At 39.1% G+C, this 18,322-nt stretch overlaps 1 protein-coding gene across 2 annotated transcripts in view; it reads left to right on the top strand.

Annotated features, from left to right (window-relative positions):
* The window catches only part of LOC114654702 (interleukin-6 receptor subunit beta-like), an 83,599-nt gene that overhangs the window by 32,416 nt on the left and 32,861 nt on the right, over nt 1-18,322 (top strand). For both annotated transcript variants that reach the window (XM_028805415.2, XM_051929578.1), the window contains exons 5-9: nt 4,794-4,947; nt 7,427-7,509; nt 8,091-8,301; nt 11,671-11,847; nt 17,440-17,541. In XM_028805415.2, coding sequence (XP_028661248.2) covers nt 4,794-4,947; nt 7,427-7,509; nt 8,091-8,301; nt 11,671-11,847; nt 17,440-17,541 — 727 coding nt within the window. The remainder of the gene's footprint in view (nt 1-4,793; nt 4,948-7,426; nt 7,510-8,090; nt 8,302-11,670; nt 11,848-17,439; nt 17,542-18,322) is intronic.

Here is an 18,322-nt window from a genome sequence, read left to right on the forward strand (position 1 = left end):
TCTTTCAGGGCCTGCTGCAGAGAAGCATCCCCACAGCATGATGCTACCATCTTTATGCTTCATGATGGGGATGGTGTGTTTCTGAAAATGTGCAGTGTTCAAAAATGGTGTTTAGCCTAGAACCATAATCTCAATTTTGGTCTCATTAGACCATAAAACCTTGTTCCAGCTTACTCCAGAGGCTCCCATGTACCTTCTGGCAAACTCTAGCTGAGATGTCATGTGTGTTTTTTTATCCACTCTACCTTGTAACTCCTTCAGAGTTATCATAGTCCTCTTGGTGGCCTCACGTACTAGTCTTTTTCTTGAACAATCACTTGTTTGTGGTGGATGACCTGCTCTAGGCATATTAACAGTCTTTCCATTCTCTTTCCATTTCTTATTGATTGATTTAACTGGACTCCAAAGGATAGTCAGTGACTTGATTTGGAAATTTTCTTGTCTCCAGACCATGACTTGCATTTTTCAATCACTGTTTCACAGAGATGCTTGAAGTGTGCTCTTGTCTCATTGTTTACATTAGGCCGTGATATACTGACTCACCACATGTTGGAACTTCCATGTAAGAGGAATTAAGATTACAACAAGTCGAGACCCTTGGACTGTAGACAGGTGATCTTCATTGAGCCAGTGATGTGACTTTAATAACCAATGGCAGATTTACTTGTGTCTTATTAATAGGGTTGAATACTTTTCTTTTTTTGCATGTGCCACACTGAGATGTAGCAAGTCCTTGTAGCTCCCAGTACAGCTTGAAAAATACCTACTGTAAGTTAAATGTCTTGTAGGAAGGATCACCTAGCTCCTAGTACAACTAGTAAAATAGGTTATACGAGGGAGTACCTTCTTTCGTTATGACGGACAACACATGGTGTTAATCACCATGTTTCTCTGGAGCTGAAGAAGCTATACCGTGGTCGTTGAGCCCAGGTGAAGATAAAGGCTAGGAGATGGAGGTACAAGCCTTTTCTTCCATTGATTCTCATAGGGAATGTTTACTCTTTGCTTAATATGTGTGAGGATCAGGAGGCAGGTGTTTCGTGAGTACAGTCTAATGTGTTTTACAGAGACTTGGCTGACAAATAACATTCCAGACTCCTGTGTGGATCAGCCCAGCTTCACCACAGTACGAGTGGACAGAGATGTGAGAGCGAATGGAAAAGAAAGAGCTGTGGGACTAGCAGTGTTTATGAACAATAGATGGTGCAACCCTGGACACATAATTGTGAAGGAGAAGATTTGCTGTCGGGGTATTGAACTCTAGGCGATCGGTCTTAGACCTTATTATGTACCAAGGGTATTTTCTCACATTTTACCATTGTTGTTTACATTCCTCTGTGGGCAGGGCCTGGAGTGGCATGTGTCATCACACACAAGACTGTTATGAGATTGCAGACTCAACACCCTGACGCTTTTGATTATATATCTGGGGATTTTAATCATGTCAGCATTTCCTCCCACTTGACTGGTTTTACACAGTATGTTGACTGTCCCACGAGGAAAAATAAAACACTGGACTTGTGTTATACCAATATTAAGGAAGTTTATAGTGCTTCTGCATTGCACTCACTTGGACAATCAGACTACAATCTGATTTGTCTGTGGCCAGTATACAAACATAATGTAATTAGGCAGCCTGTAACTATCTGATCATTCACAAAGTGGACACCTGAGGCCAGAGTGTTTTGAGTGTACAGATTAGAATATACTGCTGGAGTCACAGGAGAATGGTACAGACATGAACATTGGCAGGGTGACTGTTTGCACATCAGAATGCATGCATTAGTACAGGGAATAGTGCATTGGGGACCCACAAGTAACTGTACTGACCCCTTTCCTGTTCACATAATACTCAGCAAACTTTAAATATTAGTCGGGCTTTTGACTCATTCAGAATTACTATAATGATACAGCAGTTGTGGCATGTGTAAGAAATGGGGAGAAAGGGGAATATAGGGTTCTGATTGGAGCTTTCATTGACTGGAGAAGTAAGAACTGCCTGGTTCTGAACACAACAAAGACCCAGGAGATGATTGTGGATTTCTGCATGTTTAAGCTCCCCCTTCAGCCTATTAACATGCGAGGGGAGGACATTGAGGTGGTGCAAACTTATAAATATCTGGATATCCACCTTGATGACAGACTGGACTGGTCTGTGAACACAGATGTCCTCTACAGGAAAGTGCAGAGCAGGCTGTTTTTCCTTAGAAGACTCAGATCATTCAATGTATTTTGCGAAATGTTGTCTGTGTTCTATTAGATAGTTGTTGCCAGTGTCCTCTTTGCTGACGTGTTTTGGGGAAGATTATGACCGATAAGAACACAAAGAGGCTGGACAAGTTGGTGAAGAAGGCTGTCTTGGAGCTGGATAGGACTGTGGACTCACTGGGAATTGTGGTGGAAAGGTGCATGGAGAGGAAAGTACAGGCCATCCTTGACAATAGCAGTCAACCTCTCCACAACATTTTGGCAGGTCAGATAAATAAACGTAGCAGTTATCTTCTCTCAATCTGCTGTAGAACAGAACTCTTTAGAAGATCATTTGTTCAAACTGCTGTGAGAGTTTATACTTCTTCTGACACTGTAACAATTGACTATTTGTTCTTTTTACTATTTATTTATTTATTTATGTTTTGTTCTTCTTGCTTTTTTAAATAATTTGTAACACTTTTTACCGATGTGCTTGAGCTACTGGACACCTGAATTTCCCCGAGTGGAGGAATGAAGATTAAGATCTATCTATCTATCTATCTATCTATCTATCTATCTATCTATCTATCTATCTATCTATCTATCTATCTATCTATCTATCTATCTATCTGGCTGTCTGGCTGTCTGTCTGTCTGTCTTATGTGATTAGCTATTTTGTGTTACATATTTATAATAATTTGGACCACTTTGCAGAGATCTTTTTTCACATTGACATTGAAGAGTCTTTTTCTGTTGAGCAGCATCAACAATTCTACTTTAATTAATACAACAATAAAATGTGAAAATGTCTAATGGGTGAATACTTTTTATAGGCACTGTAATCATATAAACTACAAATAGATATATATTTCTGAGATTTGCCAGGTAAGGAAGACAGAAATTTAGAGGCAAGCTAATCACAGAGGAAGCAGCACATTTCATTTTGATTAGTGCATTTTAATTAAGAATCTCACTGTACTCTGTGCATTAAAGGCCCTATAAACCTATAAAGTTGGGGACATAGACATACTTGTGTACTGAAGATGTATGTTTCATCAAGACCTTCTTCAACTTTAAGTAGATTTTGTTCTTTCTTTCTTCTCCTTTGTGTCAGGCTGTACCTTTGGGCACCTCTTCAATTGTTTAAGGAACTGCACACAAGAGAGGAAAGAAGAAGCTCCTCATCAGCTAGTAACTTTCATGTAGTTTATGAATGAATGAGGTGGATTATTATATTAGAATCCATTTTATTTTTTGTCATTTGAATAAAGTATAAATAATAAATTTTTGGAATTCCTTTTTCCTATTATATGGTGGGCGGCACGGTGGCGCAGTGGGTAGCGCTGCTGCCTCGCAGTTGGGAGACCTGGGGACCTGGGTTCGCTTCCCGGGTCCTCCCTGCGTGGAGTTTGCATGTTCTCCCCGTGTCTGCGTGGGTTTCCTTCGGGCGCTCCAGTTTCCTCCCACAGTCCAAAGACATGCTGGTTAGGTGGATTGGCGATTCTAAATTGGCCCTAGTGTGTGCTTGGTGTGTGGGTGTGTTTGTGTGTGTCCTGCGGTGGGTTGGCACCCTGCCCGGGATTGGTTCCTGCCTTGTGCCCTGTGTTGGCTGGGATTGGCTCCAGCAGACCCCTGTGACCCCGTGTTTGGATTCAGTGGGTTGGAAAATGGATGGATGGATGGATATTATATGGTCACATAGAGCAGCATCCAGCTCAAGCAAGGGACATCGGTGTATTTCAGGGCAACTCATGTCAATCACAATTTCAAACAGTGATGCAAGGTTGCGATCCAGTCTTGCCTTTGTTAGTGTTTTCAAGACCCATTGTTTTATGGTCCATAGAACAGGGGCTGAGTCCCCCTTGGAGATTCCCAGCTGATCGGACCATCATTGCATTGGGGGGCATCCCCCTTGGCGATTCACAAATGAATGGCAGAGCAGTCGGGGGGTCCCCTTGAAGAATTGCTGCCGATCGAGGGGAATCAAGGAAGACTGCCAGAGCAATCATGCAATGCAATTGTTGGATCAAACAAGAGCAATACTTATTCAACCTGTGGTGACCCACCAAGAACCACTTTGCAAATCACTTGTGATACACTCACATTCAATACAACAGTGACTTGCAACCCAAACTCATGACACTTAAATTTAAGAAACCCTACCTAAGAGTCACAAATCAACCATACTTGTATATGTTTGAATGTGGCCAGAAATTGAAGCACCCTGAGATACCCTGCAAAATTACAGGGAGAAAGTTAACATTTAAACTTCAGGTCATGTTTCAAGAAATGAGGAAGAGTGTAGGTCTCCTGAAAAAATGCAACAGTACTCTTTATAGTCACTTATTGCCAAAAACTTGCCAATACTGGCAGATAAATGTAAACTAGAAGCTTCACATATAGTAGTAGCAGTAGTTGAACATTACAGTTCAAATTATTTTGATGTTTTAGGGAAACAGAATGGTGATGGGGCTGAAATTCATAATTATTTATGTGGGTTTTATCTGATGTTGTCTATAGCTCTGTCTTAGACTAAAGTGTTTTTTTTTTGTTTTAAATGGCGGGATAATGTTGTTTTAAGTAATATTGTCTTCTAACTTCAGGTACCTCCTATGGAATCCCAAAGAGAATCGAATTACACAATTAGAGAACTGGAGCCTTTCAACAATTATTCTGTTTCAGTTTCCTGCGTAGGAATCTCACAGATCTACTGGAGTGAATGGGCAGAAGAGAAAACTGCAAAGACATTAGAAGATGGTTGGTTTGTTTATTTACACAAATTTTAAAAGATATTAAACTAATGCAGAATGAAAGAGGAGATCATAATAAACAAGGCATCTTTTAGTGAATTAGTGTATGCTTCTGTTCTATGGGTTTAAGTACAGAATCATATTGTAAGCAGCATTTCATCTTCAGTTTGATTTTAGGTCAAAATCAATTTTAATTGTTTCTTTGTTTTTATTTAATTTTTTATCAAAGCTTTTGAAGAATATTTGACTTGCAAAATATGTAAAAAAAAACAAAACGCATTTTTTAAATTCTTGAGACTCAAAATGTACCTGAACAACATCAATAATGGTTTCATCCCTCTGTAAAACCAAAGCCAACAAAGCTGGAGGCACCAAACAAATAATATAATAGGAAAAGACTTAGAACATTACAATGATTTAGAAGAGAAGAGGTCATTCATCCCAACAAAACTCACCAGTCCTATCCACTTAATTCCTCCAAAATAACATCAAGTCAGCTTTTGAAGATCCCTAAAGTTCTCCTGTCTACCGCACTGCTTGGTAACTTCCACCCCCCCCCATGAATCACAAAACAAAATATTTAACAACATACAATACTAATACACAAATGTGAGAAAAAAAAATTAATAAAACCAGAGTCCTTTAAATATTCACCTTTAGACATGATCATCTACAGTCTGTTATGGCGAAGGATGCACCAAGCCGTACCTTTTGTTCAGGGGAACGTATTACTACACAGTCCCTTATGCTGGCCTATCAGGTCCTCTCCCGAATTACTTTACCTCATTCATAAGAAAAGGAAAATGATTCTTACAGAAATGAGCCCAGGTTCATCTGACTTTTTCCAGCGAGTCGAATAGCTTTCCATCTTGTCGTTTTGGTGGTGTCTGCTTCTCTGTCTGGTCTGGCGCTCTCGTCTCCTCCTTCACCTTTCTTCCACTACAGATTTACATATGGTTGGCTCCTCTCCTTACAGTGTGTTTGACCCTCTGAGCCAGGTGCTTCCTTCCTCCTGAACCATTGGCTGGCCTTCCACATTCAACCATTCCACCATTAACAGGATGTGGGGAACAGCCCGGACACAGACAGGTAGACTTCATAGTTTCACCCAACACACGTTTATTTACAATAGAATAGTGCACACAACCCAGTGCCGCAGCACCAATCACCCCTTTAAGTCCTTGGCCACACTCACAATGCCTTTTAGTCTTTGGTCCGCCTCCACTCCTCTCCACCAAGCTTCGTCCTCTTCCACCCGACTCTCGCTCCTGACTGGAGGGAGGCGGCCCCTTTTATTCCCCCCAGAAGGACTCCAGGTGGATCCTGAGGGCTCATAGCCACACCCCTGTGTGGCGGAAGCTCCCATGGTGAAGCCAGAAGTCCACTGGGTGTCTTCAAGTCTCTTCCCCCCAGTACATCCCGGTGTGGCGGAAGTACTGAGGGCCAACACTCCCAAAGCATTGGGGCGCCCCCTGGCGGTGACCACAGGCCCCTGCAGGGTTGAGCTTCCAAACTCTGTACCCGTGGTCCCCAAAGCCACCAGGGAGGACGCCCTCTCGTGTCCTGAAGGAGGCACAAGCCCTCCTTCACTCCTCCTGGGCGTCCCGGCCGGGCATGGACGCCCGCCGGGCACCACAAGGACTAGGGAAAGGTGCAACCTGCCAGTGATACCCAAACATATCCATGACAACCGTTGCAGTTTTTAGTTTCAACTTTGAATTTAATTTTGTTCAGTTAGTGTGCTAGTGTAGTACATACTGGTCCCATTTGACTGTTCTCCTCTGACTTTGTAAAAAGGCCTTTAAAAGCTCTGCTGTGCGCAAGTAATTGTACTGAGCATAGTGCTGGGGACAGTGTAACCAATAGGATGACTCTTCTACTTCATAGTTCTTTGACTTGCAGTGAGCTGAATTTCTTACACTGGAGCTGGTAAAGCAGCAATTGAATGACGCCATTTTCTGTGCAAAGACTATTGAAAACTGAACCCCAAAACTTTTAGATGTTATTCAAATATTTTCATGCCCTCAGCCTATAATACGTTATATGGTTCAAATTGAAATCAGTTCCTGTAGGACATTATTACATGTTTATATGTTTAATCGGATCAGAAATTAATCTCTTGTTATTAGACTGAGAAAGCATTTGACAAAGGCTAGAATCGTTGAATTTTTCATTAGAACATTATTACTCTGCGGTGGGCTGGTGCCCTGCCCAGGGTTTGTTTCCTGCCTTGCGCCCTGTGTTGGCTGGGATTGGCTCCAGCAGACCCCTGTGACCCTGTAGTTAGGGTATAGCGGGTTGGATAATGGATGGATGGATGGAACATTACTACTTACATTCATTAGTATTATATTTATATAAGGAAATTTGAAGTCATAGCTTTTGTGAGGAATTTTATTTTCCAGGTATGTGTTATAGGCTATTTATTTAAGAATTGAAAATCAGAATTCAATTTCAAAATTGTGTTCAAACTTGATATTTTTCAGCTCCAAGGAAAGCAGTGGATGTCTGGCAGTTTACTGAATCCTCAGATGCGGCAGGAAGAAGAAGGGTGCATCTTGTATGGAAGGTGAAACGTGGTTCAAGGACAGTGTATATACAGATAACAATGAAAGCTTTTACTTAACAGACTGTAAGGTGATGGTGGTGTAGAAACAATATGAATTGTCATCCACTAAAGAAAGAAGCCTTAAGTACGACCTATTTCAGATAGAAATACTATTTAATATCTATCAGTTTTCCACTACAATATAATGGGGAGCCTACTCCAATAGTATCAGGTGGAAGGCATCCACCAACAATAGATAAGACACTAGTCTGTCTTAGGTCAAGTTCATCCATACACCTGTACACAATCATACCAGGAAAATGTAGAACTACCAATAATATACACAAACTGTAGTTGGACTAATGGATAAAACCACTACAGTGGATAAACTGCATATGAGCAAGACAAGAATGCAGAAGACTGCATAAACAGAAAGAGGACCTGAAATTAAAACTTTGATCCATGCAAATGTAACAAAGAGTTTTTGATATGGTGCCACTCATGGATTTTTCAAATACAGATTCAATTAATTTTGTATATTGTATGTATTAGCCCTATTGGAATCTGTGAAATAATGTGTGCTTTAATATGTATGTCTACAGGAACTGGACAGCTGCAGTGCTCAAGGTAACATTCTGGGATACATTGTGAGGTGTAAATCCAAAGAGCACTTCTGTGAAGAGATTCAAGCCAATTGCTGTAACACATCAGTCAGCATAACAGCGGAATCTTACATTTTTGAAGTATTTGCTTACAACTCAGTTGGAAATTCACCTGGTGCAACTCTGCAAATCCCTGAAGAAAACTGGCAAGGTATTTAAATGGAATACATTTAGGAAAAGGTTGCTGCAAGGAGTAGATTTAAGCAGATTTGTGGCAGATGAAATTAATTGTGAGTAAAAATAAAATATTACATATCAGAAGTAAAAATGTTAAATCTATATACACAATGGTAGGTCTAATATTTAAAAGTACTGCACATCTTATGAAAAGGACCTAGGAGTCTCAGGACTCATCACTATCCATATCAAGGCAGAACACAGTAGCAATCAAGAAGGCTAATAGGGTGTTAGGATATATATAACAGTGGGAAGAGTAATTAAGGAGGTAGTTCTTAAGATTTATAACACACTGGTAAGGCCTCATCTGGAGTACTGTGTGTAGTGTCAGTGAGCTAAAAAGACATAGCAGTACTAGAGAAAGTCTAGAGAAGTGTGACTAGGCTGTTTCCAGCAAAGAAAGATATGGGCAATGAAAAAAGACTCAAGGGTTTGAACCTTGTCAGTTTAAGCAAATGGAGATTAAGAGGTGACATGACTGAAGTGTTTAAAATTATGAAGGGAGTTAGTACAGTGGATCGAGACTGTTATTTTAAAATGAGTTCAACAAGAACATGGGGACACGGTTGGAAACTTGTTAAGGGTAAATTTCACACAAAAATGAGAAAGTTTTTCTTCACACAAAGAACCATATAATTAGTAAGTAGAGAGTAGGACTTAAGGGATATTCAAAATCTGACGTAATGTTATTTTGGAGAAATTAGGTGGATAGGATTAGCAAGCTTTGTTGAAATAAATGGCCTGTTCTCATCAAAGATTTTGTAATTTTCTAATGTCCTCATATTTATGGGGTGTAGTAGAGTAGTTAGTACTGCTGCCTCACAGATCCAGCAATGAGAGAAACTCATGTCTAGTAGTTCTCTGTAAGGACTTTGCATGTTCTCCTTACTGTATGTCCACATAAGGTGCTTTTTTCTATGTTCCCAGTGTAAACATGTCAAGTTAATTGCTGAATCCAAGTTAGCCATCTGATAGACTTTCACCCACAACAACCTTGAACTAAATCAAAATGAGTTGGAGAATGTTATGTCTGGGTATGTTTGTATTGATCGTGGAATCTTTTTTTAGAGTTCTTATTAATTAAGCATTTTCTATGCAGATCATTTATTTGCTTTGTGCTGATTGCTGATGAACATCCAATCCTCCATTTTCTGAAGCCTATTTGTCCCCCACAAGATTATGGAATGATAAACTATTTTAAATGTTTAGTCAGCATATCATCATATCAGTTGCCAATCATGCACATTTATTATTTTCTGTAATTAATTTTCATGTCTTTTATTTTGTGCGACACATTTGGTTACACACCTTTTATAAAGCAATACATGAAGCAGTGGACTATGGCTATTTAAAATGGATAAGTGCACTACCCTTGAGAATTAAAAAAGAAAATTGAAGCACTTTGAGCATGGTGCTATACAGTACAGTTAAAATCAATTATTATTATTAAAATTATATATATTAGTGGATGTATTATTAATCAGTAATGTGTACTCAGTAATGAAAAATAAGTAATAAACAATTAGATTTCAAAGGGAAAAAAGAATAAATTGAATAGGTGCCACTGCATCACCAAGAGTTTAGCAGAGTTGATGGGGCAAAATGCAGAAAACATAACTTGGTATGAAAGCCCTCACAGGCACAATCATTACTCTTAAAATCTGAGGTAATGATGAAGGCTATAATATGTTAACTGGGTAGTTTGGTAGTGCAGTGGTTCTCCACACATCCTGTTTTACAAGTATGGCAGTGTCCTCCAACATCTTGAAAATATGCAGCGTCCTTGGTCACAGAAATGGATGAAACACCACCAAGTGTTCCTGACAGTGTCTTCTCCTCATATCCATGTTTTCCCAAAGTGCACCTTCCACCTCTCAAAGATATTTCTATGTGAGGTCACTTTTTCCCCACTATTCTTGAGAACAACTTTGGTGATGCCCTGCTTATCCTGAGTCAGTGAGGCTGTCTAAAAGTCAGTGTCCATGGCTTCACCAAACTCCTTCCACACACAGGTCTTCATTTCAACAATTGCTACAGCTGCTGCTTTTCTTGTCTACTAGTACAGCGAGTTTCCTTCTAATATTGCTTCATTGTGTAACTTGACAGCAGCCTTCACCATCCCCTTGCAGCTGCTTTCAATTACTGAAGTCTGGAAGAATCCTTTTCAAATTCCAGGTCCACAGCCTTCCTCCAAATGTCAAAACATCTCTTTCTGGTGTGGGAGTCAGGTTGCCTCTGAACAGAGACACTATCTAGTTGTTCCCGGCATATCCTCAAGACTCTTTTGGATTTTCTATGTCTGTGGAGCAGGAGTTCCGGCCTTCTGTCAGCTATGCACCTCTCTTAACTCAAGGATCCAAAACTATCAGATGTCCATGACTGCAAAGTCAATCATTGGCCTTTTGTCAAGGATGTTCTGGTATCAAGTACACTATTAAGAAGCCTTTTGGTTGAATATTGTGTTTATTATGGACAATTGATAACCAACACAACAATCAAATATAGAAATTCAGACAGTTTAGACAGCTTTCAGATATCTCAGTCAATCCTCTGAAGATGTTCAAAATCAGTAGGTGATACCCTTTTGCATGGAATCTAAAGCCACTCATAAAAGACAAAAACTCCTGAATTAGATGCACAGAGCAAACAGTTGTAGTTTCCTGTATACTACAACAAGACTTATTGAGGCATTCCTCTTGTCCAATGGAACAAATTCCCACTGTATGGCATCCAGCTGAAGGTTTGTGAGTGTCCCCATAGCCATCTGGAGCCTTTCTTCTGGGAAACTCCAGTGTCGCTGAGAGACTATATAAAATAGACGTTTGGTTCCAAAGCCAGTGGTATGCATAGACTACCTAGCTTCCAAGCTTTGGCTCCTTACCCATTACAGACATTATGTACCACATCCAAAGAGCTATCAACCATTTCAAAATCTAGTACATCAACATCTGTACCACCCATGCCTATCACAAATCTAATATCACAGTTAGCCCTCACCCTTTGCCTTTGCTGAGGTGGGATCTAACAGTTCTCTAGCAAAAATTTACTTAGACTATTTTATAGTCTTGCAGGATTACAATTTACTAATGAGATGTCACCATTTAGTTCAATGGAAACAATTTGTTTCATCATTTGCCACTGCACTAACCTTTAATGTTTAAATCTCTACTCTGTCCTTGTTTTTGATAGTTTTTCACTACTAATCATTTTCTGAGCTTTATGGCTCAAAGCAGGTTGAGAAAAGGGAAGATAATAAGTTGCTGGTATTAAATTTAATTTATAAAGTGTTCATATCATTTTACATTCTCTAAGCATTTTTATCACTTTCCTTATTTTGCTCTAGACATTACCACTCTAAAAGAAGTATGGGCTTTTCCAGAAAACCAGTCTTTCTGGGTTAATTGGACAGCACCTGATGAGTCTGCAGTATCTGAATATGTGGTAGAATGGTGTGTTGATACTGAGCCCTGCACCAGAGACTGGCAACATGTGAAGAACTCGACAGCATCATTTCTTCAAGGTGGTACTTTGTAAATCTTTGTCTTTGATTAGATTGAATCCTATGTGAGAAGAAGCTGAGTTCTTTAAGGGAGCACAAAGTAAACTTAAAAACAAGAGGGAGGTCTTTATCCTGCCCTGGCCACTTTTTGATGTGTGCAGTATGCCACACTGTTGAGAGGACAGTCTCTCTAATAGTCGATTGTATTAAAAAAGAGAAGGCTGTCCACCTTTTAGTGTTGAGAGTAAGGAGCTCTCACCTTCAGGACCAAGTGCTAAACTGGAAAGGTTGAGTTGAAAATGCACATGAACACATACACACAGTGGAAAAGTGAGAACACTGCAGGGCCAATGAGTCTAGCCCCTGATCTGGAAACACTAATGCAGTACCCAGCATAAAGACAATTTCACATACCAAAAACAATATTTTTCTAGATAAGAACAACCCCAATTCCAAAAAAGTTCAGACACAGTGTAAAATGTAAATAAAAACAGAATGCAATAATTTGCAAATCTCATAAACCTATATTTTATTCAAAATAGAACATAGAAAACATATCAGATATGGAAAGTGAGACATTTTACTATACAGTACATAATATCATCAAAAGATTCTGAGAATCTGGTAATATCTCTGTGTGGAAGGGACAAGGCTGAAAATTAATATTGGATGCCCGTGATCTTCGGACCCTCAGGTGGCACTGCATTAAAAACAAGCCTGATTCAATCATAGAAATCACTGCATGGGTTCAGGAACACTTCCAGAAATTATTGTCTGTTAACGCAGTTCACCATGCCATCCACAAATGCAGGTTAAATCTCTACCTTGCAAAGAAGAAGCCATATGTGAACATGATCCAGAAATGCAGCTGTCTTCTCTGGGTCAAAGTGGAACACTGTTCTGTGGTCAGATGAATCAAAATCTGAAACTCTTTTTTTGGAAAACATGGGCGCCACATCCGCCGGACTAAAGAGGAAGCTTGTTATCAGCACTCAGTTCAAAAGAATGCATCTCTGATGGTATGTGGGTGCATTAGTGCTTTTGTAATTGGCAGCTTGCACATCTAGAAAGACACCATGAATGCTTAAAGGTATATGCAGGTTTTAGAGCAACATATGCTCCCATTCAGACAATGTCTTTTTCAGGGAATCTGTTGCATATTTCAGCAAGACAATGTTAAACTGCATATTGCATCTATTAAAACAGCATGGCTTTATAAGTGAAGAGTCTGGGTGTTGAACTGTCCTGCCTGCAGTCCAGACCTTTCACCAATTGAAAACATTTGGTGCCATATGAAATGAAAAATATGACAAAGAAGACCCAGGCCTGTTGAGCAACTAGAATCCTATATCAGACAAGAATGGGAGAACATTCCTCAAAAGTCCAACAAGGCCTCCTCAGTTCCTAGATGTTTATGGACTGTTGTTAAAAGAAGAGGGGATGCTACACAGTGGTAAACATGGCCCTTTCCTACCCTTTTTGAGATGTGTTGCTGCTATCAAATTCAAAATGAGCTTATATATTTCACAACATAGTAAAATGTGTTATTTTCAATATTTGGTATGTTTTCTATGTTGTATAGTGAATAAAATATGGGTTTATGAGATTTGCAAATCATTGCATTCTGTTTTTATTTACATTTTACAGTGTCCTAACTTTTTTGGAATTATGGTTGTTCTTATCTAGAAAAATATTGCTTTTATTATGTGAAATTGTCTTTATGCTGGGTGCTGCATTAGTGTTTCCAGATCAGGGGCTGGACTCATTGGCCCTGCAGTGTTTTCGCTTTCCCACTGCTTAAGAAGGCAAAGTTGAGAGTTGTTATAATCATTTTAATGGTAATACAGTTTATTTGTTTCTGAAGAGGCTTTTCAATATTTCTCATATAGAGAAGGATTTAGACCAGGGGTCTCCAACTCTGGTCCTGGAGGGCCCCAGTGGCTGCAGGTTTTCATTCTAACCCTTTTCTTAATTAGTGACCTGTTTTTGCTGCTAATTAACTTCAAAAGTAGTTTAAGAAAACATAAATGAACATTTGTTATTAATAGCAGAGCTTCAGATATTGCTATGTTTATGTGATCATTCTCTGATTTTCTTCCCACACCCCTAATGTCAGTGCAGGGGTAATCTGCAGCCCTGAAGTAGTTTCTGTGTGTGGATTGGGGTATAGGACTGAGTAGGCCCTGCAATGGATGCTGCCTTGTCCAGTGCTACTTCCTCCCTTCTGTCCATTGTTGCCTGGGTAGACTTTGATTCCTGGCAATCATGAATTGGACTAAATGTATTTAGGAATATTATATTATTTTATTGTAGGTTATATACTGTAAGTACAAGCTAAAAAGAAAAAAAAAAATTGTGTGTGATTTTCCAGTGCAGAACAGCACCCTCATATATGCGATTTTTGCTCTGTGTTGGACATTCAATATTGTAGAATACTCTTGTAAAAATTGTGCTCTGTGTACAAAGCTATGGGAATGCAGTGCCTAGTAAAAGTGTTCACACTCTTCTTGTTTTCAAGTAATGGTTTTAAATCTTTCTTAAATCTCCAACTTCACTACAATATCTGCAGGCTCCCATGCTAAAGAATTAACATTTTAAAACTCTGATGGACTAAGGGAATAAAACCTATTTAGTTCTGAGTAGAGTAGGGTGTGTGGAGACCTAAGTCATGTCCTTAGAATTCTGAGTAACCTCAATAAAGCTGATCCAACAACATCCCTTCAAAGAGTTAATCACATACTTGATGACACCCAGTGGAAAAATGAATTTAAGACAGAAGCCTGGAAGCACATATTTAAACAAAGGGTCATGGGAATCACGAACAAACTACCAAGTCATTAATTTGAAGCAGAAGCTTTTAAAAACATCTGGATGAGATACCAGGACAATGTACTGTAGCTGTTAGTTAACCAAAAGATGTTGATGGGCTGTTCTTGCTAAATTGGGGCTTTGTCAACAAATACCTCAGAATAAACAGTAAACCTATAGGCTGGCGAAAGATGCAGAAGGACCCATTATAACCCAGCGGGATCTGAGGGTCAGGTTACTTTTACAAGAACTTATGTAAGTTTTGAAAGAATATACTTAGACACAACAATTTAACTATAAAGATTAAGAACTCTGCATGCACATAGTTTGAATCACATTCTTTTAAAAAGGCTAGCAAGATGCTGAGTATTATAACAGTTTCACCTGCATTAGTCTGTCTGACCAGTTTCCTGTTTCCAGAATGCATTATGAAACATTTTAATTTATGCTTAACAAATAGACCATGGGGACACATTTTTCAACCATCAGGACCCCTTCTGAACATATTACAACACATTTATGAAAAGTTTAAACTGGGTCGGGGATTGGTTGGTGTGTATTGTGATCACTCGGAAATGCTCTTTAGCTGGCCCCAAACATAGAATGATCCAGAGACCCCAGCAAAAGTCCAGTAAAAATGGATTTATTGAAGGATAAATGTTTTCAGGGATATACAGGGACTGACGTTTATTCAAAAAGGAATACAACAAGCACTAAGCCACTCAGGGGCCTGACTCCATAATATACAATATGTCATCATTTGCCTACCTTCCTTCTCCCTTTCCCTTCTCTCACCCATCGCACTGATATTTCCTTCTCTTCCTACTACTCATACATCTCTTTATCAGGTAAGCCCTTGCCTCCACCTCACTTCCAACTCCAAGCTCACCTGACTGAGGCCAGTGGGGGTATCTTTTAAAGTGTTGTACAAGACCACTTCCAAGGCCATGGCCAAATGGTCATGCAAAGGTTTTAAGTCATTCCTGACCCCTTAGAAGGCATGCACCATCTTCCAAGCAAGCATACATTTGGCTGGACCACAGCTGCAGTATCTAGCTGCTTCTATGTAGCCTGGATGACTAATGGATGATCCTATAACCACCTCCAATACGCCAGATTGCTCTTTGGCTGCATATCTGGGCAGTGGTCCAGTATAACTCCTGCACATGTCTTTGCCTTCCCATCAGGGCAGTGTTCTAAACCAATTCCCACGAGACCCAGTGGCCACCCTTCCAGGTGGTGGTCCAGTTCAACTCCTGGACAGCTCCTTGGCCTCCCATCCAGGCAGTGGTTCATATCAACTCTTGGATAAACCAGTTATCTTCCTTCCAGGAAGGGGATCAGACCAGCTCTTGTTGTGCTCCACAACAACCTGCTGTCCTTCACAGTGTACACATTTTGACAAACAAATCTGAATGAAAGTAAGAAAATGTTCTGTTGTAGTATATGATGTGGTAGCAACTAAATACTAAAATTCAATCCATTCTCGGGTCATGGGTAGCTGGTGCTTATCCTGACTGCGTTAGGGATAAGGTAAGAACCAGACATGGAAAGGCCACCTATCTGTTGCAGGACACACTCACAGACGGTCAGCTTGGAATTGGCAAATATGCTAGTGTTCTTGTGTTGTGGGACTGAAAGCTGGAGTATTTGAGGGAAAACAAAAACTGAATGAACTCAGGGAGAACATGTAAAGTCCCCATAGAGTGTGACTGAGTATGAGATTGACAATAACAACAAAGACAATTTTTTATGATTAATAATAAATGACAACATATTTGAAAAATAAAACACAGCTCTACATAAACTATTATTTGGATAAAAATACTGCAAACCATTAATTGGTCATTTAAGAATAATTTAAGAAAACTAATCCATTTTGCTCAAGATATTTTAATCCTTTCCTTAAAAATAAAATGAACTATCATAGACTGGTCAAAGGTGAATTGCGCTTTGTATTTGTATAAGATCTACTAGCAGCTATGTGAAGACTTGCTGACACAAAGAGAAACACACTGTCACACCTTAGACCTGTTTAGATTTCATTTACTGACGATACAAGGTACGTTTATTTCACTTAAGCATTGCACTTATTTACAATTATGTTTTTAAAATCAGATCTCAGTCAGGTTAAGCTGTGGACAGGGACTAAAGTGGCCATCTTGTGGTTTGTATTCCAGTGCCTGATTCAACATCTGCCTTTTATAAATCTTAGTTCATATTTGTTAGTGAATTATTATATTTTATGTCAGTATCATATTCATTATTCAATATTATTTAGATAGATAGAACTTTAGTACATCTTGCCTGAAGAAGGGGCCTGAGTTGCCTCAAAAGCTTGCATATTGTAATCTTTTTAGTTAGCCAATAAAAGGTGTCATTTTGCTTGACGTCTCACTACTTTGTCCCAATGGGGAAATTTGACTTTTTACAGAATATGTTATACATATTAGGAAGCATTTGAAAAATCTGTGTATGTTTGAATGCTTTCCAAATATTTGTCCATCACATGGTTGTGGGTGCAACACAAAAGATTACTTGAAAAAGCACTAAAATGGAGCAGAAAAAAAGAAGCTTTACATTGCAGCATTTTATGGTTTAGAACTGAATGCAGAAATCAAAGGTGTGCTACCAACAGCAATTGAGAGTGAGAGTGACATTCAGAGTGTGTCCTCATCAAATTATGAGAAAAAGGGATTTATGATATCTTAACAGGGTACTTGGGTTTGTATTGGGATAGAAATCATAGGCATGCATTCCTGAGATGTTTATGATATTTAAAATATTTTCATTTCTTTTTTACAGCAAAATTTCTTCCATTTAAATGTTACAACATATCAGTATATCCAATTTATGAGTCCAGATCTGGGAAACCAAAGACAACTCAGGTGTATCTTAAGGAAGCAGGTAACCATTAAAACTCTTACAAAAAATGTAAACCTTGTATATGAAATTAAAAAATCACTGGGTTCAAGCCATACCTACATATTGCAGGGACAGTGCACTTTCACACTGTTTTGTCTCTAGTTAGAGTAATATATATTGCTCTACTTATCCCTATTGTATTATTAATATGTAGTCTTAGAATGCCTAATCTCACAGACTTACCACTCTTTATAAGGTATTATTGTACAATATATAACTTATCCCCACCTTCCCTTCTATATCTATAACCTCAGGTAATTAGATGTAGTAAAAAAGACAAGCAGAAGTTAAGTTACACATAAAATAATGTCTTACTGATAATATTCATAAATAATAACAAAATACAAAGTACATTTGAATATTGGCAACCATACAACCTGATTAAATGGTGATATGTAGTTCAGGCGGCACACAGACTTGTAGTTACTTAAAATGTCTCTAGTTAAGGCATCATTGGTGCTCAGCTTTCAGCCACATGTCTGTTCAAAATGGCAGCTAAACTGTGCTCTTCATTGTCTTGTCTTCATCATCACAGGTTAGCAAGAGAGAGAGATTGTGAGGTTAAACACATACATTTATAGATGTTCTATCCAACCCCTAGAGCCAATAGGACATCATGATACTTAAAAGCTTCTGATCCAAGCCAATTCCAAACAGCCATACCTCGGACCACTGGGGGAATAGAACATCTTAACACCTGCCACCCTCAAGACCATATGTCTTTAAGTCTTTCTTGCGGGGGTTGAAAGACTTTAACAGAGAA

Source organism: Erpetoichthys calabaricus, chromosome 7 (assembly GCF_900747795.2).
Source record: "Erpetoichthys calabaricus chromosome 7, fErpCal1.3, whole genome shotgun sequence".
NCBI lineage: Eukaryota > Metazoa > Chordata > Cladistia > Polypteriformes > Polypteridae > Erpetoichthys > Erpetoichthys calabaricus.